The sequence below is a fragment of the Onychostoma macrolepis genome, chromosome 13 (genome assembly GCF_012432095.1).
Source record: "Onychostoma macrolepis isolate SWU-2019 chromosome 13, ASM1243209v1, whole genome shotgun sequence".
Classification (NCBI taxonomy): Eukaryota; Metazoa; Chordata; class Actinopteri; order Cypriniformes; family Cyprinidae; genus Onychostoma; species Onychostoma macrolepis.
This window is the reverse complement of record NC_081167.1, coordinates 16,668,026-16,694,722: the sequence shown is the minus strand read 5'-3', so window position 1 is coordinate 16,694,722 and position 26,697 is coordinate 16,668,026. Positions and strand designations below refer to the sequence as shown.

Sequence of the window (26,697 nt, the reverse complement as noted above, 5' to 3'; positions counted from 1 at the left end):
AATATACTGAACCGTGTTCAAGCAGAAATACGATGTTTTAGATGTGCCAAGAGCGCACATACGGTTTGTTTGCGCATCAGTAATAACGGGTAAACGCGCGCCTAATGCACGACTGTTGTATGTCACTATAATCGTCTTTACCTTGATTACAATCGTCATTCATCCAAACCTTGCTAGTGCAACACTGGCTTCTTTTATACAACTGAGAGCTGTAGTTTGCGTATCATATGCTCATGCAGCGGTCATGAGCTTTTTTAATCCGCATCATGTAATGTATATGGTGATGAGCCTACATGCTGCTATGTAAACAAAACCATCCTGTGGCTAATATGCAGAGTAAGTGAAATATTTATACGGCATAACAAATATCGTAATGAACAAAAAGGTGGAGCTTGAAACAGCGCCTCTGCATGCATGCCATGGTTATAGTTGTTATGTATTGTTCACATTTGACCCCCATCATTTATGTGCATTTAAAATACATAAACAGTATGAGGGCAGAGTTACTGTGACCCACTGACAAGAAGTTATATCTTTCTAAAAAAAAAAAAAAGTATTAATATAATTCCGCAATTCCAATTCTGTACTGTCATTGAAATCATTTAACTTAAACAGTTATAAAATAATTGTTGTTTATATAAAATATTATAATAATCATTATTTATATAGAAAATGTTTAATAAATAATATACTCAAATATTAAAATTTATTATACAGTATATAATTTTTATATAAATAAATGTATAAATCTTTAAACACAGTATTAGTTAAATTTTTGATTCCTGGAAAATATGGATTTAATTCAAGTAATAAGTATATCATTACACTTAATTAATTATGGAATATATTTATTACTTGAATTGAATCCATATTTTCCAGGAAAATGTATATTCCATACTGTCTGGCTCTCTGCTTTTTTATTTCATATTTTATTTTATAAAAAAGAATAGCCTTTTTTCCTATTTCCATACTCCTGCACTCCCAATTTTGAGGGTTTTATGAATGGAAAATACCTCAATAACTCTTTTGGATCTTTAGAAACAGAGAATTAATTTTGTTACCAAAGCATCTTTGCTTGGCCTCTTTCTCTTATGTATGCTTAATTTGAGGTCTCCACTATAGTTTGATTTGGCATCCATCAGGGCAGACGTTGATTGGAGTGATTGCCCTGTGATGCACTGGTGGTTCGCCCTAGAGGCAGAGTAATGCATCATGCTTACCCCTCTTCACAGAGAGCTAAGCAGTCATCTGGTCCAAGAGCAGCCCAGTGCAGACAGAGACTGGCTTACACACTGCCAAAACGGGCCGACACCATCTTGAACTCACAACAACTCTCTTAAACCTTGGCCTTTACTGACAGTATTGAATTCTCTACAGAACTGTTGTTTTGGATGTTTCGGAGGATGTGAGGAACAATAGGCTTGGGTGTGGTTTGTCCTTAAAATGCCATGTGGCGCTGTTTGTTGATCATTGTGCCTGTGCACCTGATTCTTATTAAACACTATTTTGGGGAGCAAATAAAATGTTCCTGCAATAGTTTATTTACTTTCATTTATTTGTTTTATTGTGATTTTTTGTCAAAACTTATTTTGTTCATACTTTTGCCCTTCACCTCTGTTTGACATACAACTGGACCTGTTCATTTCGAAATGCATGTATGTATTACACAGTTCAAGCTAATATAAAGAGGAAACTGGGACTAGTTGTCATACGTTTTACTCTTGTGAACCTTTTTTTCAATATTTAAAGTCAATTTATGTATCGACATTAATGTCTTGGCTACAAAAAAGAAGCTAATTTACACTCTTACTGACAAGGAAAAATGATGAGATCACAAAGCAGTTCATTACTCCAAACTAACACTTATGAAATTGCCATTGTTTTTTTGAGGAAGTTATTTACTTTTTGAACTGTTTGAAACTAACACAGATAATTAATACTGTAACAAAATAATAATAATAATAATAAATAAAAGCATGCATGTAGCTGGAATTTTTTTAGTTAGGCCTACTGAGATGATTACCCCTATGGCAATTTCCCCATGTGACAACTAGCCCCGGTGTTCTCCTCAACACAGATATCTGTAAATGTATCTGTAGGCTACTCTTTAATTTTATACTGAGTCACTAAACTGTGTGGGCTGTGCCTGCACTGCATATTTAAACGGACAAAGCCTGGAAAATTTGTTTGTTTATAAAAACTATCAATAATTAATAATATAGGCTAATGCATAACGTAGTTGAAAACCATAAAGTCATATTGTCCAGTTACCTGTTCCAATTTACGCACATATTATTCGCATGCCCCCAAAATGTAGATTTATGTCATTAGGAACTCTTTGGCTCATTGGACAGCCACTGATGTGATTCAGGACGGAAACACACATCTGAGGAAATTGGCTGGATGTGATGTGAACCTCCCCCTGCTGCGCTCTGTGTGTGTGTGTGTGTGTGTGTGAGAGAGAGTGCGCGCGCGCTGACGGTCCAGCAGCTCGCGCTGCAGTCACCCGTCAATGGGACACTCACGTTAAGGACTTTTGTGGCTCCTTCGCGCGAATCGTAAGCACTGTAAAGTTCTATATTTTAGGAATCAAATCACTTTTGCCTGTTCACTGTGAAATTACACTTATGATTGACAAGTATGGGAACTACGCGTGGAATCGTTTGGGGAGACATCGCGGTGCTCCTGCTTCTTCTGTCTGAAGGTAAGGATTTACTCATTATAACAGTCTGATGTCACCTCGCGCTAAGTGTACGCTATTTAGCCCTCTTTGTTTGGGGCAAATAACTGTGTTGAGAGCTAGAATGGGTGAATTTCTATTCAGAGGCTGTGCTTGAGCATTACACTTGTCGTATTTTAACTTAAATAGAATTGTCGCCTCTAGAGTGCATCCTTCAGTGACAACACAGGGGCTGTGTCTCAAAACCTAGATAGCTGTCTACCTAGACTGCGTTTTGAGCAAAGTCTTACGTTGCTCAAAAACATTTTTATTCCATTGTTCTTTAGAAAGCATCCTACAACCCAGATCATAAGAACCTGTAATGTGGCATCATAAACTTTTTTAAATAACAAAAGAACCATAGTGTACATTTTTAGTTGGGTTAAGAGGGTTATTTGCAGAACCTAAGATCCTGAAAAACAACCTGTTTTAAGGTTGTAGGTAGTTTGCTCACAAGGTTTTGAAACAAAACCCTGCTCCACGCAATGGTATCATAACATAATGTAAAGTAACTGGTTTTATATATCATTAAATATAAATTATGAGACCTCTTAATTTATATGAATAGATCTATACATATTGAAACACAGTAAGCTATGCAGAACCTTTGAAAATTGTGTTCTCGTGTTCAGGTTTTCTCAAGGAAGTTTTTGATTTATGGAAAACATTTACTTTGGTTTATTTGTTGAAAAATCTATTATTATTCTGTTTGTTGAAAAGTATATTATATTATTATTATCATTATTATTAAGTGTATTATATAAAAACAGCAAAGGTATCAGTCAGTTTTGCTTTCTGGAAATTATTAATTTAATTCAAGTAAAGAAGAGATAAGATTTTATGGTAAATCCTAAATTTTGTGAAATACATTTTATTTGTCATTTTACTTACATTTAGTTTTATTTTGAATCCTCTTTTCTATGTAACTATATGCTGGCTCCGAACAACAGACAATACATCTGTATATCCAGGGGGTCTGCATCTGCCCCCATTCACAGACCACTGAATGCTACCAGAGAGATTTACCAGGCAGATTCGTAGAGGCAATCTGGTGCTGAAACCAAAATATGTACAACCCTAATGTACCACATGGTTCCTGCAAGCAATACGCATGTCTCTATACGTCATTATATTGTAATCCCATTTAAAACCCCTCTGCCCAACTGTACTAACACACCTCTCTCAAAATAACTGGAGTTAACTAGAGTCGAACTTGTTCCTGAATAGATCTTAAATCACAGTGTGTGGCCAGTTGCATTAAAAAGGAATGGTCACATCGCAACAGCTTGAATACAGACCAAAGTGGAACATGGCAGAGGTTTCACAGCTATTCTGGTCATTCGGAAGACATTTGGCAGTGTGTGAATGCAAAAGTGTTGCATTTGTCTTCACTCAGTAGTGGTTCCTGAATGGTGTTGATGGTGGTGAGGTTATTTAATGATGACTGAATGAACATTATTTAAAGAGTCAAAAGTGACAAAAGAACCATAGATGCATTCTGATGTTAACTGAATCTCTCAGTCTAGATTATGACGGGAAATTGCATTTTAATGGTCTCGTTGACTCATGAAGTATTCATCTGTCCAATAAACTGCCAGGAATTGCACAGTCAAAGCTAAATTTCCTGAAATACAAGTAAAATCAGCAATGATATGGTCTGTTGGAATCAGTTTATTCTTAACTTTTTCAAATGAGCTGTGTGCATGTTGTCATGCAAGTTTTTGTGTAGCATGATTATACTGACGGGGAATTGTGATGATTATTAAATAACTTGTAATAAAGCATTTTATTAAAGTAATAAAGTAAACTAACTATATAAAACTTGTTAGTACACAGAAAAAACAGGCATGTTTTTGTTTTAATATGATATTCTTATGAATCTTTTTATTTATTAATTGGCATTATTTGTCATTTTCAGAAAGGCTTGACTTTATATATATTGAAGTTTGCATGTACGAGTCTGTTTATTTATTTAATGTCTGTTTATTTTCTCTGGGGGCAGTGATGTCGTATTTTTCAGTGCAAGTTTACATTTTAATTAATAATTCTCAACGTGACACTTCTTGAATTTACCTTAAATAAACATTTCAATGAAATTTTGCTTTGATAATCACCAGGTGGTAAATATGAACAATATGATTAGATTTCATCCTACTGAACGGCTCCTGTTTTAACCTTTGTTAGAGATGATGCGGAAGCACCTTGATTCTTTGCCGTGAGGAAAAACAAAAGCCTGATGCCGAGAGGTGGTCAGAGGGCAGGTGTGCAGCAGGTGTGCTTAGCTCTGGGCAAACACAATGTGTTTGTCTTCCGAAAGGAAAATACAGCCAGTAAAATAATAGAGTACACAGCTATGATAACAGATGAGGCTTAAAACCCCTCATTAAAGACACAGGATGGTTGGCAGCGCCTCTTGCAAAATGGATCTCATCTATTTTATGACAAGCCATCCCATGAAAATGGATGATGATAAAAGCGCAATGGGTTTTGTCCATGCTGGGGAGACATGTAATCACGTATCTCTGTCTGGTGTCACCACACTTTGATTGTTTGACATATAAACAACATCTTTTTGGCAGTATTAAACAGTTGTTTGTCCTTGAATACAGTGTAAAGAGCACAAGCTCTTGTTTGCTGTTGATTAGACATCAAGTTTACTTTCTTAGCATAATTTTTTTCTTTATTTCCTATTAACCTTTAAAAATAAACGTTCCAAAAGGGGGTTTTCACAGTGATGCCATAGATACACCATTTTTGTTTCCCCAAAGTTTTTATTTGTTTTCTTATTCTGAAGAACATTTTAAAAATCTTCAGAACCTTTTGAACACTGGAAAGGTTACATGGATGTTAAATGTTATTTATGGAACCAGATGCCAACAAAGAACCTTTAGAACCATCTCTTTAGAAGAACAATTTTTGGTTTCCCAGTGAACTTTTGAGTAAACCATTTTCTTCTTAGTGTGAAAAACATTTTAAAAATCCAAAGAATTGTTTACCACTATATAGAACCTTTTGCGCAATGGAAAGGTTCCATGGATTCCAAGGTTCCAGTTAATCATTTTTTGTCAATATCATCTGTGCATACTGTTTACTTTCAGCAGTGAATGTTGCATGTGTAAATGAATGAACGACTAATAAGGTGATGAGCTTCTTTAATGAAGGAGAGTATGTGCGATTGATAATCAAATATATCATTTGACCTCTAAAGTCACACAGCTGTCCATAGCTTTCCATCACACTAGTTGTTTGCATAAAATAAGTCCAGACCCCATGTCATGTATTGTGTGCGAGACATTGATTTGTGGATACACAGCTTTGACCCTGTTACTTTATCTGTTGGAGTGCCATGGCTTCTGACCTCTAAAACCCTCACCCAAGAAGTATTGCCTGATGATCAGGCCACAGGAGATCAACCATCCGATGGGAAGTAACATTAGGGAATCAAGTTCAGACCACATCACAATCCTTCCTGCATCAGCACAATCATTTTCATCATCTGTCGTTGCAGACCGATAAATCTCATTTGATACATTACAATGTTTTATTTTGAACTTAATTGCATTAAATGATTTAGTTTGGTTTGTGTCTTGAGCAGTGTATATAAATCCTGCCAATTTCCCCTTCGTCATCTCTACTTTTAGCATGATTGGAAAAACAGATTTGATGTCGGTAGTTACTTATTCTCTATGTAGATTGTTCATACCCTAAAGAAAAGGATAAAATCTCGGCCAAATCTTTCATTTCATTGAAATCTTTAATGAAGCTCAATGACCTGCTATTTTCAAATTTTAGCTCAATTTTAAACTGTATTTTTAAAAGCATATTATTTAAGGTTGTAAAGGTATTCATTAAACAGTTCAATATAAACCATAAGATGTATTGTATTGTTCACATTGAATTATACTGATGAATCTAATTAAATTAAGTCAAAAATATTATTTATCTGAACAATTAACTATGATTTATCACTGAATCATTCTAAATGCACTAGAATACACCATCAAAAGTAAACTGCAGGGTTAGATCAGGTAGAAATAGTGCCTTAAGTGTGGTTTCAGTGCACTAGTGCCATTTCTTGATTCTGTGTCATAATAAAGGCTGTTGTCCTCATGATAATCCATTGTGCATGGACATTAATGAATCTACCAGAAACCACATTTGGACTAATTGCCCAGCTTTTGTACCTATTGGAGTCGTAGCCCAGATCCTTCAGTTAGTTATGGGTCACATTTCCACCCCGTGCATCAGTGGAATCTAATTTGCTTTGGTGGAAGGACAAGAAGACATTGATTGAAATTGTGTCCCAAGGGCGTTTGGGGCTCTCGATTTCTACATGGGTCTTTACGTGTTATTTGCTAGTGGTCATCGATGCATGGTGTGTTTGACTGATCATTTACAACAATGAGGACTTAGGACTTAACTGTCCTCGTTTGGTCTTTGGTGGTGTGTTTGGAGGGGGAAGGGCATTTTGAGATTCATTCATTACCTGGAAATGAGTCGGTGGAGTCTCAACTTTAAAATGCAGATACAACCTTGGCATTAATACTGGAATCCCTTTCACTGAAACATTGGTAATTTGCTTATTCATGCCTGATCTAATCTTTAAATTCAGTTTGGTTGGTGTATCAAATATATTTAGTTTGTTTCAGCGATGTTAAATAATATTCTGACTCGAATAAAATCAATTCATTTACATTTTAGGTTACATGGTTGGTTTTACATTGCACTTTTAAAATGCAAGACTTAGCATTTAGGAAATGCCAGCTCTTGATGACCTAACAGCTCAAACTCACTAGTCCATGTAAATTCACCCACTGGCCCATTTCAACCATCCACTGTGAATTTTAAGACTCAGCAGGTAAAAGTCATAAAATTTGTGAGTATGTGTTTGAAGCAGTGAAGGGGAACACTGAGGAACATACTGAGTCGTGAATCACACTGGAGGTTATTTCAATATACTGTCCAAAAAAACGTAAGAGGAGTGGAAAAAAAGGCCTCCAGGTTTCGTTTCGGTGTTTAGTCTAATCTTGATTGTTGTTTTGTCTCTGTCTCAGGCTTGTATTATAACATTAAGTGAATAATGTTGGTAATTGCTTATCATAATGATACCATCCAAGAGAACATGTTGTTCAAAGGTCCCTCATTTATGAGCTCTAATGTCCCATCCAATCCCAAAAGAGATTATAAAGTAAATACAAACATACTGCCTTTTCCCACAGGAGATATGAAATTAGATTACTTAATGACAAACGTCCATTCCGTGCTTACATTGATGGGATGCTGAATTACATTTCTGACATTGCATTTCTGATGATGATCGATAATATTGTAGTTGTTTGATAACAGCTTTAGATATACACTTTAGATATGTCTAATTGTACTCTTTTCTGATTCTATTATAGAAATCTACCATGCTGCATTTGGCTAATACAATAATTGTACGATTCTTGTCTTTTAAAACACTCTTCCATTTTAAATCTTCTCAGTGTCGCATACTGAAGAAAAGAGACCCATGCACATTAGAATGAGGGGAATTTAACCATAATAATCAATAATAATAGTTCCGTATTGAATTATAGCGTAATTGGCAGCCTTTTAGTTAATTAAATCGTTGTGGTCACAGAGTAATGATTCTCATTACTATATTATAGAGATGGAGTCTTAATAATTTTGCTTAGTAATTAAGTATGTTTACTTTGATTAGTCCTCTTACATCCATAGTGTCTCATATGGATCTGAATTTAGGGAAAAAGATGGAACATTCTGCTTTTTTGTATTTGTTATGATTTATTAGACACACATTTAGATGAATTTTAATGTGAAAAAGTTTTATTGTTGTTATTATAAATAATAATATAATTCTTCTTCTTCTTATAATTATTATTAATATAGCTTATCATTTTTGATTTTTAATCATGAATATGTCCATTTATGGATGCTGCTACTAAAGTACTATATTCAGGCTGGACATTTATTTAACATATATGCAACATGAGAGCATGCGGCATCCTTTACATACGCATCCTTACATGTGCTTAATGCAGGACGGTTATCGGCTGAATGTGCTTGGCTGTTGATTAATATCGCTATTGATTGGCCTGCTACTTCTCAGTTTGGTCATCACTGGGGACAGACGCTCTGCACATTGACCTTGGCCGAAAGGGCAGGGGCCAAGAGGCAGACATCAGCATGCTTTATGATGATCCCAAAAAAAAGAAGTTCTGATTGTCAGACTGAATCATTATCAAGATTACACTACAGTGATATTTACAGCCGTTGTAGCTGCAGACATGAAGCTAGATGGGAATCCTAGTGATTGCAACAAATACATTCTTGTGTTTACATACAGCATGTCATGAATGGAGCCCTTTGAGGAGTAAGTGGATTATGGAAAGTGGATTGCTCTGACTGCTAGCTTGTTTCCGCCTTTTGACGAGTTCAAGGAAATGGCAAGAAAGACCCATGCACTCTTCCAGCTCCCATGATCTCATAGATGGTACATTTCTGCGGCGGTGTGCATGTTGAGCTAATTGAGTTCCTGTCTTTGAGCAGCCCGGTCCAGAGGTCGTCTATCCATTAACCTGTTCTCTCGCTGAGAGATCTTGCTTGAAAACATGCAGGCCACACCATCTCAGAGATTGACGCTAATTCAGGTCATCACATATGTCTGTTTGATTTCAAATGAATGCTCTGCAATGACCGTGGATTTATTTATATTCAGAACTGATTGGTCTCTTCTTGTCATTTGATTAGATTGTTGCATCATCAGAAATGTTTCAAGTAGCAGACTCAAGAGTCACTCTAGGTTACGATGAAGAGAGCTGGCACACCTTCTTTTGACCCATAACAACACTGAATGAATCGCTGATGGAAATTAAGTGCAGATGTTTCATATAATGTCTAATTTAAAATTAATATGACACGTGATTTGGGTTGTTAAGCTTTTCCTGTCTCGTTTGTGCGTATATGCACGTTAGGTTCAAAGTCAATTTGCCTGTGAGCTGAAATCAATATGTCAGATTGCATCATAGTGTTTACAATCATGATCCATGATGTGGCTGTGAGAGGTCAGAGCAGTGAGCCCAATCTGATCAAGTGATCAGTCATAACTCCAAACATCTGCCCTTCTGCCGTCACCTTAATACTCGCATAATGCTCATCCACGTGTCACATCCCGTTATACTTGACTCACTGAATACTTCATGTCAATCTTGTGATGTCACAGCATCATTCTTGCTGTGTACTGCTTTTGATTCTGTGAGTTAATTAGCTTGATATAAACTGCTTTCTGTTGGCTTCCGGCCTGGAAATAAATTGAATTTGGAATGATTCAAATCAGTTGGATAGCTGTAGTTTGCAGCTGCCACACCACAAAAGTTTAGAACTCAAATGACTTGAAGTTTGCTTAAGATTATTTCTTACCTTGGCTAGGACCACCAAAACACTGATTATTGAGCTTAAAAGTTTTTTGGAAAGTGTAACAATTTGAAAGTTAATGGTTTTCTTTAAATGCTTAATGTGAAACGAATGTACATACTGTACACACACTGACAAAGACCAACATATTTAAACTTTACTTTGTTCTTCATTACATTTAATCACACAACATTTACGTGGATAATTAAGGAGAGACACTGATCAATACATTGAAATTGCAGTTGCTACAGTGTTGTTACAGCAATTTTTGCTTGTTGTATCCTTGTCTACGTTTGGTCATTAATCACTGCAAACATTTGGTTTTGGCCAGCACTTTTTACTTCTCTCTCTTCAGATTGGAAGAGTAGCTTGATACTTACTGAATACTCTGTTTACAATTGGCATGATCATGCGTTTACATTTGTCTCCATAAAGTAGCTTCTGTATCCAGATAACAGGCCAGATCTCCTTTCCCTGCATAATTAGTGCTGCAAAATAATAATAAAAAAAAATAATAATGCAATTTTGATTTTGGCTGCTGTGATTAACAGTATTTAGATGTACTCAAACTCTGTTAAAAGTTTTCATTTACAACATTTTTTTTTCCCCCCGCACTGAAATTTGTTGCCAATCACAGCTGTTTGTATAGCCATAATGGAATGGCCAATCAGAGCAGATCTCGCTCACAACCAGTTTTGTTCAGCGCATGCTTTACTCTCGCAAATGCTCTCATTATAACCAATATATTGTATACACAACATAAACAAGACAACTTAGACATTTTTAACTGAAATTATCGGGAAAGTGCTCTCACTGAACTGAAGTGCACGTACTTTTTCTTTTCATGTGAAATGTTAACGTTTCTTTCAAAAACAGAAATATCAGAAATATACAGTTGTTAAGTCTGATGTCATCGTTTCTGGGTCCAAATGGCAAAGACCAAAAGTAAATAACAAGTGGTGCTAATAGCCCTAACCCTTACTGTTGTTACATGTCTGCTATGTTTCATTGCGTTTTGAGTTTTGTCTTCCTTGCATTGTGACCTGAGTTGTCTGATTAGTTATCCTGTCCACCTGGTGTCTATTTGTTAAGTCATTAGTACCCTTTATTTGTCCTGTGTATAAAAAACCTGAGTCCTCCCTCTTCCTCTGTTCATCCTCATTTGAAATAGTGTGTGGTAATGTTTCCTTGAGTGTTTATTATTAAAAGACGTCTCCTGTATGTTCTCCTTTGTCATGCGCTTTCACATTCTGTGACAATTGTATCTCCATAGTGAAAGCTCAGTTGCCCATAGAGCTATTCATCTTTTCTGAATCGTGAAAATATTGTTTTTAAGAGTTTTTAAGCTTAAAGGTGTGCCATAAATGAATCCTGACAAACAGCTGTAGAAAAAGCATTCTCACTTGAAACGCAGTGAAGGCTTGGACCCAGAAACAATATTTGTTATGTCATGACTTAACACATGGATGATAACTAGATTACACTGATGATTTAGATTGTATTGATATCCAATCACAATGCATCCTCAACTACCTTAGGACCAGAACAAGCATATATCAAAACATTCCATTTGCAACTGCATTTACGCTTGCATTTTCAGTGCATATCTGGATGACATCCAGATGAAAGTATAGTTAATGCAAATGTAAACGGACCACTGTATACTTACTCTTCTTGAAAAGTAGTATGTGGAACAGAATCTATTTTTCACATTATAAAGTGGTTGTCTACATTGTTGCCACATGCCTTCATCACATTGCATATTTAATTCATCAAGTTATCAAGTTGGAAATAAAAATGATTTCATTTAGGATGCACTGTTATTTACATTTTGGCTGATATACTGATAATCCAATAATCATTTTCTAGCTAATAACCAATAAATGGCTGATACTAAAATTCTGTATAATTTATTCTAAATAATTTGTTTAAAAAAAATGGCTTCACAACATTATAATGTACAGTACAGTATTAAAAATGGATATTTATTTAGAGATCTGCTAAAGATGACAGTGTCTTTAAATTATTAGTGTTTTTGAAAATGAACTTTATGAGGGTAATGTAAAAATAGAGGAAATTACTGTAGCGTGCACAATTAAATAGCTATCCAATATGTACATTTAGAGCAACCAATAATAATAAATTAAATCTTTAATGCTGACTGATAATTTATATGGCCCTGAGTTTTATTGCATTTTTAATCCACTTCATTGGAAAATGTATAACAATGTCAACTCTCGGCTGTCTGATTAAATCATTTTAAAAATCATGGCTGTAATTACTTATGGTTTATTCATCACACAGAAAATGCTGGGTCAAGTTAAAAGCATTGCATTGTGGCATGCGGTGTTCAAGTGTGCTTTGTTGCATATAGCACATGTTTAAAAGATATTCCACACATACAGAAAATATGCCTACTGTGCATAGTACACTGTGGTATATAGAAAAATGTGGATACGTGATCGCTCTTGCCTATATGCTTCTACAATTTGGGTAGTTTCCAGATGTAAAAAGCTGTCAGTCAAAATCCCTGAATTCTACAGTGGAACAACAAGGCAAAGGGTTTTGCTTGTATTACAATGTTCTTAGTCTGGGAATCCTTATCCCAGGAGGACCAAACAACTACTCCAATTTCATGTGTTTATTTAAGTACAAATGAAAGTAAATGCTATCAGTGCTGCTCTGAATCTTAGAGTGGCATAACGCTGCTAAGCACTCCACCTGATACACTGACACAGGATGATGAATGAGTGTCACAGCAAATCCAGTGGCTTGTTCAACACAGTATCTGCATCAGCTAAGATTAATGCTGCCATCCCTCAGCTCTCCTGCGGCTATGGTTTATGAACCAAGCACACAAGCCTTACTTTGTACTATCGACTTTCACTGAAAGACGCACCTGAAATACAACATGGATTTCACCTTCCACGGCTCAGACAGCTTCTTTTAAGGCAATGATTTTCAAATATTTTTTATTCAGGGCCTGGTCATGTCACACCTGTTACAGATTTATCACATCGTAGTCACTTTTTAAATGCATTTTTTATATGCATCATATTAAAAAATGTTTAAATGGCCTGTTGACTTCTTTCCTAGGTAGAAATATTTTGTACTGAGAGAGGAAAATAAGGTGGGACATATCCAAGAGTGTGTCCTTTTTTTTAGGCTATATCCTTTAACTGGAAGTTAGCATCCCTTGACAAAACAGGATCCCCAATTGGATTTTTTCATTGTTTTTGGATTGCCATTGCTTTTTGCTTCTTTCGAAGAAAATAAGCTCTGTGACCAACAAATGATTCCAAGTGAGTCCCATTTAGCTACTAAAGACATGTTGAAGCTTCAAAATATCACAAGGGTGAATTAGTAATGTATTTTATGTAATGGAATAAAAATGAAAATATGAGTTCGTTGTAACCACACACACTATTTCAGAGAACAAAAAAACATTGACAGAACGCTGGAACCGGAAGTGCTAATATGGCTGGGTTTTGGAGTACAAAACTACTTCATCCCTCAACACTTTATTGCTTTTGCTATTCAGGTGATATTAGGGGGTGGGGCATATCCGTTCTTCAAAGCGTTTGATTGGATACAAATTTGAGTGTGTGAGATGAGTCATCAACATTTTTTGTTCCATTTCCCTACATGATAAATGTAAATGTAGAAGTGTGTATCTGTATCTGTTAAGCTTTTTATCATGGCTTCAAAGCTAGAAATCCACTACAAACCGCAAAAGTTTAATTTTGAACACATGAGGTCTTCAAAGAATGTTTTATGTCTGCAAATGTGACTGGCGACCCCATAAATAGAGGAACACAAACCAGTTCTGTGTTGTCTTTGTGTCTTGACAAGGCATTTAATAAAAAGGGTTGTAGTGTTCCTGACTGCGTCTCCATCCTTCAGGAAGGTTGGCCACATTGTATCCATCAATCCGGCCTCCTGTCATCCCAGCACAGCTAAATTAAATCAATGTCTGAAACCAGAGACAAGGCTTCAACTGCAGCAACAGAAATAGAAAATCTAGTTTTGCTGTCTGCTAATGATATTAGTACGTTCCTAAGTGGCCGCCCACCGTCGTCGGACAGGAACACAGGAGAGATATAATTACAGCCTGAACACTTGCATCTCCATTTACTGGTAAAACACATGGGGATCTTACAGTGTTTTATAGATTACCCTTCCCCCCCACCTCCATCCACACTCGTCCTGCAGGTAATGATTCATTTCTAGGCAGTATTATGTTATCCACTGTAATTAAACTTCCCAAGGTGAAACCAAGGAGAATCGGAGACCGCATCATATTGACCATGTGAGAAATTCATTAAAAGACCAGTGTCAATGTCATATGAGACGCTGTTTCATTTTTCGATGACAGAGGAGCGAGGGCTATTTCAACAGAAAAGCGGATGTGTTTAATGAGTTCATTGTGTAACCTGTCTGCTTGCGTGGACGTTTCTGTTGTACAACAGATTTGAGATAGGAAGCAGATCAATAAAGGAAGATTTGATAGAGTTAATTGCAAACTATTGAGTGCATCGTGAGCGCCAGAGGTTAAATTTGTTTTTTTTTAATTGAATGTTTTTTATCATTTACAGAGAATCAACAATCCAGTGTTGCTTTACCAAATGCACAAAATACCTGTAAACATTACTTGAAGGACTTTTTTTCTTTTTCTTTTTTTGAAAAAGTAGCCTACAAAAAGAGGAAGGCGAAATTAAAGAAATATGCAATGATATGCAATTACCACAAAAACAATAATTTGACCTGTCTGTCATCTTCTTTAAAACAAAAAGAAAAAAATATTGATGAGGCAATAGAAGTGAAAGGGACCCATTTTTAATTTTTTGATTAAAAAAGATTATACTTATATAATTATTTTGTTAAAACTTATGTATTATTTGAGCTGAATCGTTTTTATGGTCATTTTAGAAGTAAAGTTTTAATGGCAACAAAGTTTGTAAGCAATTGAGTATATTATTATTTATTCTTTTCATGTCAAAATGAATTTTTATGCCACAAATGCTGTTGATTAACCTCAATTTGTATTGAACCCAAAATATTGCTTTAATGTTGATTAAATTGCTCACATTTGTTCATTTTTGATTGGTGTTTTGAGGATAAATGAATGAATGTCCACGATGCACGCGGTGTGACATTTCATGTGTGTTTTGGACAGGTTCACTTGGACTGTATTTTCCTCAAAGGCTGTACACAGAAAGCATCTATGTGGGTCAGCCACAGGGATCACTGGTCCTTCAGGTCCATTCATTGCGGGAAAGCACTACAGAGAGACCCTATTTTGCCCTGTGCTCCCATAGAGACACTTACGCATCATGGTTTCACATGGATGAGGCAACTGGGGTCCTTTCAATGAACAAAACCCTGGAGTGGAGCGACTTCAGTAGTATACGTGAGTTTAACACAGCTTTATTTTTTTGTATGTTTTCCTATATGCCAGTTTCATCCGTTTACATTTATATTCTCAAGTTTTAACTCTTGTAATGTTACTCAATATTTTGCTGATATATCACGTAATCTAGTATAGACCGTTATTTAAATGTAAGTGGTACTGTCTCCTGTATCACTGAAAGTTTTGTGCTTATATATTAAAGTAATATGAAAGTATTTAATATATTAAATATATTAAGGTTATTTGTATTTTTTCCTGTAATATCTAAACATGATTAAAACATACTTAATGATATATTTTAACTAAGAAAAATTAACCTGAGATCCAAAAAGATTTATTTCCAAGATTATGTCTTTATTTATTAAGTTTGCTAATTGTTTATTGTTTCTCATCTTTATGTGTATTTAGTTTATGCTTAAAACAATATAAACAATTTTCCAATAAGGTAACTTAATTTTATTTTTCAATGCAATTCTGTATATTTACAGACCATATTTCATAACAGTGTCTCAGTTGATTGATTATACATTGGTATAAATGACACTCTTGTTAAAGGACACATGTCTCCTGATGTCTGTCCTCCAGGCAGCAGCTCGGTCAGGTCTGTGAAGGATCTCAACCTGAAGGTCGGAGTCTCTCCAGTGCCCGTGCAGAAACAGTTGTGCCCGTTCCTTCCCGCAGTGGAGGTCAAACTGATGTTCATTAATGACACAGCGCCCTCCTGTGGTCAGGTCGAGCTGAAAACGTTGTGTTTCCCTGACAAAGTTTCAAAACCCCACATCACAGAGAACCGTATGCCAGGGGCCCTGCGGCAGCTCCGGCGCTTTACACGCATGAACATTTGCCCCAACTACACCATCAGTTATGGAGTGGAAGCAGGTACAAACCAAACCCAGTGTAAATGTCAAGGCAGCATGGTGAGATGAATTTTCTCTTATAACTTGTATTGAATTCAGTCTCTCCAGCTCCTTTTGCTGTCGACGGCTCCACTTCAGAACTGGTGGTCACGGCGCCCGTGGACCGTGAGGAGATGGAATCGTACCATCTGGATTTAGTGTGTATAATACGGACAGAAGAAAAGCTGGAGAAGTTCTTCAGTTCTCTGCATGTGGACATCTATGATGAGGACGATAATCCTCCTTACGTGAATGGGACTGACACTGAGGACATCAAAATAGAGTTTAACCGCAGTGAGGTTGGTATCAGGCAATGTAAACAACTGTCTCACATCTTAATAGCCTTCTTAGGATCATATACTGTAAAAGACATATGAAAGTATTGAATAATGGTAGTCTGTTTCTTTTGTAGGGTACTGTCTTTGGAACTCTGTTTGTATACGACAGGGACACAACGCCCGTTTATCCCACAAACCAAATTGAAAATAAATTAGAGGGCACCTTAATGACAAATGACTCCTGGATCAAAAACACTTTTACTATTGAACACAAATTTAGGGAAGAAAGAGCCATCTTTGGAAATGTCCGCGGGACAGTTCATGAATACAGTGAGTACAAAAAAATAACATATTACATATTTCTTGTCGTAAAGGTGCACAGAGTAATTTTTCCATAATAGAAAACTAATTTTTTATATGTAAATAATCATATACTGTACTCTCACATGAGTGATTACTGCACTGAATCTGTTGACAAACATGTTTGATATTTTGAGCCAACTGTAGAACATTTTTAGTTTTAATCTGTCATGCGTCAACAAGGCACATGTGTTTGGAACAAACTGAAAGTCTAGAAAGTCATTTAGTTTTTCTCTACATATAAAGCATATGATGCATATTGTTTTTGTTCAAATATCAAAAGTTCCAAAAGCTTTGAAACTGCTGCTGCTAAATAAATGTGACCTGTTAGTCCAAGACGACTGTCATATCGGCCAGTGAAACAATTACTGAGTGCACCATAAGTGAATAGCTTTTTTACATTATGTACTGAATTGTCCTTTATTCTGTTTTCTGCCCTCAGAGTTGAAACTCAGTCAGAATCTGTCTGTGACAGAGCAGCGCTCATTTCAGTTGGACTACCTGCTCAATGACACCACTTTCCCTGGCCCAGAGGGAACAGTGCTGTTACATTTCAATGTGACTATCCTGCCGGTTTCTATTCGCTTCTCCAATGTCACCTACTTCTTCACTGTGTCACTGAAAGCAACAACATACTCCCAGGTGCATTAATGATGTTTTTTAATCAATTTGAATCTATGCAAGCAGGATTAGTGAAGTTCTTTTGTAAATATAAAGAAATAGTTCATCTAAAAATGGAAATTTGCTGAAAATGTGCTCACCATTTGGCCATCCAAGATGTAGATGAGTTTGTGTCTTCATCAGATTTGGAGAAATTTAGCATTGCATCACTTGCTTACCAGTGGATCCTCTGTAGTGAATGGGTGCCATCAGAATGAGAGTTTAAGCAGCTGACAAAAACATAATAATCCACAAGTAATCCACATGACTCCAGTCGATCAATTAATGTCTGTGTTTATAAGAAACAAAGCCATCATTATCCACATAGTCATGTGGATTACTTTTGGATTATTGTGGTGGGTTTATCAGCTATTTAAACTCTCATTCTGACGGCACCCATTCGCTGCAGAGGACCCATTGATGAGCAAGTGATGCAATGCCAAATTTCTTCAAATCTGTTCTGATGAATAAATAAACTCATCTACAACTTGGATGGCCTGAGGTTGAGTACATTTTCAGCAAATTTTCATTTTGGGGTGAACTATTTATTTAAAAATAAAAAAAAGATAAACGATTCCTGAAGAAATGACCAGTCTTTGCAAAAGAACTCTTTTTAATGTAATGAAAAGAAGCATTTTAGGCCTCAAAGCTGTTGTTACGACACTGAACACGCAGTGTCTTGCTTTCTATAATACAAACACGATTAGATTTGTTGACTCTATTGCTGTGTGAAATAGCTATAGGTGGTTAAATAAGAAATTAAATTTTCTTTTTTCCACTAAGAAAAACTAAAACCATCACAATTCACAAATATCAATACATTTCTATGTACTGTTTGCAAGTGCGTAATGTGGAATTACAGCATTTTATTGTTTCTGTTGCTGTCTTTTTATTTGAAATTTCTCATATGATAAAAGAAATTGCAATTTCCGTGACAGATTACTCCAGAGGATTGACATTAATGTGTCTTTTATGTCTTTTTTAGATTGGAAGTGTCTGTGTGGACAACTGTCTGAAGTTTAAGGGCATTGATGTCACGTATCAGTTAGAGATCGCAGACAGAAACATATCTGCTGATGCTCAGTCATGTTATAGGGCAGTTGGCCTTGCCCAGAACCCAAATGAGAAGACCGGTGTGCTCTATGTGAACGACACTGAGGTGTTACGCAGACCGCAGTGCCAAGAGCTGCAATATGTAGTTATTGCAGAGGAGCAGCAGAACAAGTTTCAGGCCAAGACGCAGCTTGTTGTTATTTTTGAGGGTGAAGGTAAGGACATTAGCTCACAGGACTTTATCCAGAAAGGCAGTGGTGAATGCAACAGCTCTTGATCCAGGTTTTTCCTAACTGATTGTGCCATATAGCAGACCTCATGAGGCTGGACGAGCAGCGGGTTTTGGCTTGTGCAGAAAAGAGACAGCAAAGGGAGTGTGAGGCGTCTCGAGGCCTGGCAGCCCCAACGGGCAGATGCCAGTGGAGACAAAGCAGAGATACAGGTTACCCACAATGCCCTTGAATCCAATACACTGCACTTACCATATTACTGTGGAGCTGCTTCTATCATTTGAAAGGACAAATTGTGTCATTGTATTACCTTTGCAGGAATATCTCCAAATTACTCCACCTGTTCCCCTGACCTCCGCACGTGTCCAGATGGTTACTGTGATGCCATTGAGAGCAAAAACATATCCATATGTCCTCAGGATTGCTCCAGTGAGAGAAATTAGAGTTTTTATTGTTTTGTTTTTTTTTGTGGCTTGTGCCATTTAGTATTATTTAGTTAGACCAGCATGATTCTGCTTTTAGAAAGTGCAGCAACTATGACAATGTGTCTTTTTGTCAGGTCAACCTGTAATCGGGGGTTACGAGAGGGAACTGTATGGAATCAGAGCTGGACATGGGACCTGCTACTGTTTTCCAGAAAGGTGCTTCTGTGAAAAGGATGAATTAGAAGGTGAGCTGATGATTTTTTTTGCCCTTCAGAAGCATGTAGAAATACATAATGTATTTACAAGGTTCCCAGAAGAGAAAATAAGTACAATTTACCCCAACCATCCAATTCAAAAACTTTGCACCCTGCTGCTCTTAATGGATTGTGTTTCCTTCTTGAGCATCAGTGAATATTTTCACCTATTGTAATAGTTGTGTTTGAGTCCCTCAGTTGTCCTCATTTTAAAAAGATGTACCTCAAAATCATAGTCACTGTTATAAAGGGTTGGGAAAGTCACATTTATAGAATATGTTAGAAAAACAAAGAATGTACAGGACATGGAGGATTTTTCTGAAGAACAGCAGGCAGTTTAACTGCTCATGACAAACAAAGGACACATGAACAACTATCACAAAACATAAAAACAGTCATTGATCATCCAGGTAACAACACAGAGTATTAAAGGTGACACTTTTTCTGTGTTAATGCATCTACCAACCCAGAAAACGCGAAAAAGAACAACCCAGTAAATTTTTTGGTAAGCCTTTCTCTGCAAGCTTGTGAAAAAATGAGCTGCTCAGATTTTGCTCCCCTTGTGATGTAGAAACGGGATCTTATTATAAAATTACCGCCCCTTAATCTGTAGGTTTCCACCCACGGCGCCACCATTCTGTTTTCGCAAGCGACAACGGTGTACCAGTACTAATGCCATGGCGAAAGTTCAAGCAAAGCATGCTAACTGTTCTGTCTTTGGCTGCACTGACGAGCACAGAACAATATTTAGAGTCCCAGCCTCAGAGGAGACAAGACAGGAGTGAATTTATTAATTTATTTACTGTATATTACGCTGCTGCCACACAGATCTAATATATACATGTGATTTCTTTCCCAGGTCTTTTCCTTCACAGACATAACCGACTGTTTTTGTTTATGTGTGTCCAACTTATGTGTGTTTTTAACATAAACTTGTGTGTATTTGATAGTTTAAGCGCAATAAGACATGAAAGAGCTTTAGTACTCACCGCTTTCTGCGCACGTGCTTCGGATGTGTGCTCTCAGAAAACCGTATATCAGAAGTTTAAACTAATATAGTTTAAAATGCATGATTTCAGCGGGATAGACATGATAATCAAAAGATGTTTTTTAGCAGAGTATCTTAGGCACGAGCTGTAAAGGCACAGCCCTTTTCTCGAAAAAGGGAGCAGGGAGCAGCAGCTCATTTGCATTTAAAGAGATATGCACGAAAACAGTGTGTTTCTTCCTCCACTCAAAATAGGCAATTTCAAAATGATCTGTGTGGTATTTTAAGCTGAAACTTACAGACACATTCTGGGGACACCTGAGATTTATATTACATATTGTGGAAATGGGCATAATAGGTCTCCTTTAAGAATTAAGGGTATGTACATTTTTGAACTGGTTCATTAAAATAAATTTAGTTATTTTTTTCTTGAGGACAATATGTAAACATCTGTAGAATACAGTTGTTAAAATGCAAACAAAATTAATTTGCTAAAGAAAATGCTATAAATCCATTGCTTTGTTTGTAATTGTTTTTTCAGAGGCCATTTGTGATGAGATGTGTAAGACCATCATTGCAACTGGCATCCTCCTCTCCTTCATTGTCTCCATTATTCTGTCCTCGTATTTTTTCCACCGTTATCACAAGAGCACACCTAAGCCTCCCATCGCCTCAGCTGAAATGACTTTCCGACGACCAGCCCAATCCTACCCAATCAGTTACTCAGCCAATAATGTTCGTCGAGCTTCTCTAGACTCCATGGAGAATCAGGTGGCCATTGAAACCTTCAAAATACCCGTGAGTCTTGCTCAACTTACTTAGTTAATTCATGCATGTCGATGTTTTGGTATAAATTGGAACTGATTAATGAAATTATTATTAATGAGATTGTTTGATGTGTAATGATTTTTAACATTACTGTTAACAGGAAGATCCAAAGTGGGAGTTCCCACGAAAGAACCTAGTGCTGGGTAAGACTCTTGGAGAGGGAGAGTTTGGCAAGGTTGTGAAGGCCACGGCTTTCCGCCTCAAAGGAAAAGCTGGATACACTACAGTTGCTGTAAAGATGTTGAAAGGTATGCAACATAAAATCAGATTTGGAGGCAGATTTGATCAATCACTAAAAACTGGATTAGTTTTAAAAAGTTTAATGCATTCATTTTTTTTTTTTACCACAGAAAATGCATCTCACAGTGAGCTTCGAGACCTCCTGTCTGAGTTCACATTGCTCAAGCAGGTTAATCACCCTCATGTAATAAAAATGTATGGAGCTTGCAGCCAGGATGGTAAGACATTTTAGTAAAAAAAAAAAACTATGTTTAATGCAGCATGCATTTGTGTTTGCTGTTTGCCCTGTGTACTTATTCAAGCTCATCTGTTCAGGTCCATTGTACTTAATCGTTGAATACGCCAAGTACGGCTCACTGCGGAACTTCTTGAGGGAGAGCCGGAAAGTTGGACCCAGCTACATGGGCAATGATGCCAACCGCAACTCCAGCTACTTAGAAAACCCAGATGAGAGAGCTCTGACCATGGGCGACCTCATCTCCTTTGCATGGCAGATCTCCAGAGGAATGCAATACCTGGCTGAAATGAAGGTGTCAGCAGTTTAGGCAATATCCATTACAGAATATATAACGTTTTAAAGAATGATGTTATAATGAGAGAAAAAATGTTTAGCTTGTTCACAGAGACCTGGCTGCCAGGAATGTGCTAGTGGCAGAGGGAAGGAAGATGAAAATATCCGACTTTGGTTTATCTCGAGATGTTTATGAGGAAGATTCATATGTGAAGAGGAGCAAGGTGATATATTTTGTCTAATTTGTTTCGTTTTAACTAGTTACATCCTATGTTTTAAAAATGGTTGCATATTTGTATTCAAGAAAACTTTGGATGTCACACATGTAATGTAATTTTACATTTGTTAGGCTTTATACTATATATCATAATGTGCTCTCAATTTCTAGGGCCGTATTCCTGTGAAATGGATGGCTATAGAATCTTTGTTCGATCACATCTACACCACACAAAGTGATGTGTAAGTTATGCAACACATGCTTCCATACAGACAATCACCAATTTATATTTAGCATGTCTGAATACACTGAAATTGGGTTTATGATTTATTCAGAATTTGCTAGTAAATTTCACAAATAATTACAAATAAATGTTAAGTAATAAATTGATTTAAACATTAAATTATGAAGAACAAAAAAATAAATAAATAAAGTGAGGACTTATTCCATTACAGCTTTACAATCTCTCTCTGTTTTCTTGCATTAGCTGGTCTTTTGGTGTCCTCTTATGGGAGATTGTGACTTTGGGTGGAAACCCCTACCCAGGCATTGCTCCAGAACGGCTTTTCAACCTTCTGAAGACGGGCTACAGGATGGAGAAACCAGAAAACTGCACGGATGAAATGTGTGTTTAACAGTTGACATCAGTTGAATGTATTGCTGAATGAACAAATCATTTTCTAAAACTACCGTGTCATCCTGGCATATATATCATTTTAACATTTAAGTTAGCATATTTTGCATTATATGACTTTAGCATGTCTCATACGATATTATGGACACAACATTATATCAGTTATTTAGGTGTGACAGTCAGAGATGTTCTATTAAATCAGGTGATGAGTGCTCTGTTATGTAATGCAGGTACAATCTGATGCTTCGTTGTTGGAAACAAGAGCCAGATAAGCGTCCCACTTTCTCAGACATCAGCAAAGAACTTGAGAAGATGATGGTGAAAAGTCGAGTAAGAACACAACAAATTATTTCTCTCACATACAATCACATAGACACATATCCACACTTTTTTTTTAAGAAACTAGTACATTTATTCCACAAGGACACATTAAAATTAATCTAAAGTGACGGTAAAAGCTATTTCAAGTAAATACTTTCTATTCATCAAAGAATTCATCACAATTTCCACAAAAATATTAAGCAGCACAACTGTTTTCAACATTGATAACAATTATAAGTGTTTCTTGAGCACCAAATCAGCATATTAAAACAATGTCTGGCAATTTCTGAAGGTTCATGTGCCAATGAAGACTAAAGTAATGGCTGCTGAAATTCAGCTTTTCCATCACAGAAATCATCTTTTAATATATATTAAAATAAAAATATATAATAAAATATTTCACAATATTACTGTTTGTTTATTTATTTATTTATTTTACTGTATTTTCAATCAAATAAATGCAGCCTGGTTGAGCATAAATTATTTAAAAAATCTTACTGGCCCCAAAGTTTTGAATGGCAGTCTATGTTTATTCATTTATGTTGTCATAAAAATGAAAATTCTCCAAGATAAGTGACAATGTGAAATTAAAACAATGGATGAACACAGATGAACTGAAAAAAAAAATAATATATATATATATATATATATATATATATATATCAGAATAAATTAAATGTTAGAGTGGCCATATTTATACTTAAATGTACTGTCATTCATTTTGTTATGCTAACATTTAGCAACTAATGTTTTGACAGCCTGCTTTTGACAGCAAGGACGTTGACTAGTGAATCAAGAAAAATCTCATTCTCAAGAAACTTTTTTTCACATGAAATATGTGATGTTACACTGAAGAGTTAACACATAACTGTGTTTCCTCTCATCAGGACTACCTGGATCTCGCGGCCTCCACACCTGCAGACGCCCTGCTATATGACGACTCTCTCTCTGAAGAGGACACACCCTTAGTGGACTGTAGTAACACCCCTCTCCCTCGAACCCTCCCCTCCACTTGGATTGAAAACAAGCTCTATGGTAGAATTTCCCATGCATTTACTCGATTCTAATACAGGGAACAAAATCAGTTTATGTTTTTGCCTTCCATAGGAAGTGCTGTGATTGTGCTAACGGCATGGTTGCCACTGATTTATGAATACTGCTCGTGTTTTTATAGATTCAGTTAGTGCTGTAGTGTCTGGATCTAGGGATCAGATGTTTGATTTGGACCTGCTTCCGATGTACTCTACTATTTGAAATATTCATTTTAAAAAGCTTTATTGTTACTACTGATAAAAAATGAATCATTTTCATATATATACACACACACAACTTAACATGTATTATGTTCAGTGAGGGAAATATATTAAGATGTGTTTCATGATTTACATCATATGTGAATTTTCTATTGGTTTGCAGCACTTTAGGTTAAGTTTTACATTTGAAACAGGTCCCGTGTGCTCTGGATGTGCTCTCTCTGTAATATTCTGAACATATTACAGAAAATGAGTGTTTACAATAGATGGAGTCAGTTCTGAAAGCAGTAAGGCTTTTGAATTAAACTCTTCTTGTAGATCATATATCAAGATATGCAAGACTCTGTTAGCTCTCCCCAAACTGATGGCATTAATCGTAAGCAATAAAACAGCCAGCAGTAAGGCAGTTGCTATGCATAAGACTCCTTGATGTCAGTTATTTCCGGGAGTACACAAAAACCCTTTTAGTAGAGCACTGATTATCTATTTCATTTAAAAGCTTGTACATAAAATGGCAAAGACAACAGCAGTCACAATACTGATGTCACCACAGTGGAATATTGACATGAATGACCAAAAACACAATCAAAGGACCAAAGAATGATTTCATGCTTCTACCACAAGTCTTTTATGCTGTTAAATATTCAAAAGCTGAGCTGAGTTTTGTTTGAGAGCCTTACTGTCTGGACTTAATGCTTCCTCAGTGCAGAAAAAATGATATGTTCTCGTTTTTAGGCATGTCATACCCGAACTGGCCAGAGAAGAGCCCGGTACCGCTCAACAGACTCGATGCCACTAACCCTGTCTTTACAAGATATGCCAATGATAGTGTTTATGCAAACTGGATGGCTTTGCATTCTCCCGCAAAAATTGTGGACACGCTCGATAGCTAAAAACGCAAACCAAAATCAGTGGTGGAAAAGACGTGGGGGGTGGGGAGATGTGTATATTTATATGATACTGTATATATGTTGTTTGATGATAAAGTCGGTTCCCTTTTATTTCTGCTGTTGTGTAGAAGATGGGAGGATGGTAATAGATTTCAAATTGGCTGGAATTGCATAAAACATGCTTCAAGCAGCTCATAGGTGATTGTTACCACAAGGCCCTGTTGGCCGTGTTGTATCACTGCATGACTCTGTACAGTTTAATGTTCATGTTTAAGTGCCTGTGCCGCTTCTGTTAGAAAACACCAGTTATAAACGCATGACCGAGGCAATCTTGGTCCCACTCCAGGAATTAAAGGGAGCTTCTTTACCATCACCTACTGCAGATGTTCGCCACAAATATTGGACATGTTTATTTGGAAAAAAAAGCTGAGTTTGTTTCTTCTTGATCATGTGTCAAGATATAACAGAATTCAATTTACTTTTTGTTTTTTAAATATTGATATTTTGCTCTGTGGTAAATACGAATTATGAATATTGCCATAACAGAGTACTGATATGTTTAATTTAATGTCATATGGTGATTTAATTTTCATTCCTTGTAAAGACATTATTTGTGCAACAATAACTACAATACATAAAGCTGAGTGTGATTCCTCATTATGTTGTCAAAACATTACGTTTCAATCAATAAAACTGTTAGAATGATGTTAATTTCTGTGTTTTATGCTATTTCATTCTCAGCTCTAATTATATACACAAATAGATTCAAATGTGGTAACATTTGTTCATGCTGACATCCTAAGGTTTGAGGCATGGAAATCATAACACATTCTTTGACCACAAAAATGAATGAATTATGAAAAGGAAGTCCAAAGTACCCTGTGTAAACATGGACATTGGCATGAGATCAGTTAGTCCTTAATTAAATTAAACCATACATTTTAGGTTTCATACAATTTGTTGTTTTGCTCTATGAATGGGAAGATTTATTTAAGGGAAGATTTATTCGTGCAGCAGCACGAAGACAGAAAAAATACAAACCTATAAACACACGACATACCATTTTAAAGAAAGGAGATGGGTTAATCTTCAGATTTTGAAAAATGGCGTAATT

The 26,697-nt window shown here is 36.3% G+C and overlaps 1 protein-coding gene across 2 annotated transcripts; it reads left to right on the top strand.

The window, feature by feature from the left end:
• The first annotated feature begins 2,464 nt into the window (after window positions 1-2,464).
• Window positions 2,465-26,294, top strand: ret (ret proto-oncogene receptor tyrosine kinase). Of its 2 annotated transcripts, none has more exons than XM_058796015.1 (20): window positions 2,465-2,704; window positions 15,312-15,545; window positions 16,131-16,424; window positions 16,502-16,740; window positions 16,854-17,049; window positions 17,522-17,721; window positions 18,725-19,007; window positions 19,106-19,234; window positions 19,341-19,451; window positions 19,582-19,692; window positions 21,231-21,487; window positions 21,618-21,765; window positions 21,868-21,975; window positions 22,073-22,287; window positions 22,370-22,492; window positions 22,657-22,727; window positions 22,973-23,110; window positions 23,350-23,449; window positions 24,328-24,475; window positions 25,429-26,294. In XM_058796015.1, exons 1-20 carry the CDS (start codon window positions 2,641-2,643, stop codon window positions 25,584-25,586), a joined length of 3,327 nt encoding a protein of 1,108 aa, XP_058651998.1. In that variant the 5' UTR covers window positions 2,465-2,640; the 3' UTR covers window positions 25,587-26,294. The 2 variants fall into 2 exon arrangements, with proteins under 2 accessions (XP_058651998.1, XP_058651997.1); XM_058796014.1 differs by having other exon boundaries at window positions 19,103-19,234.
• Window positions 26,295-26,697: the final 403 nt, after the last annotated feature.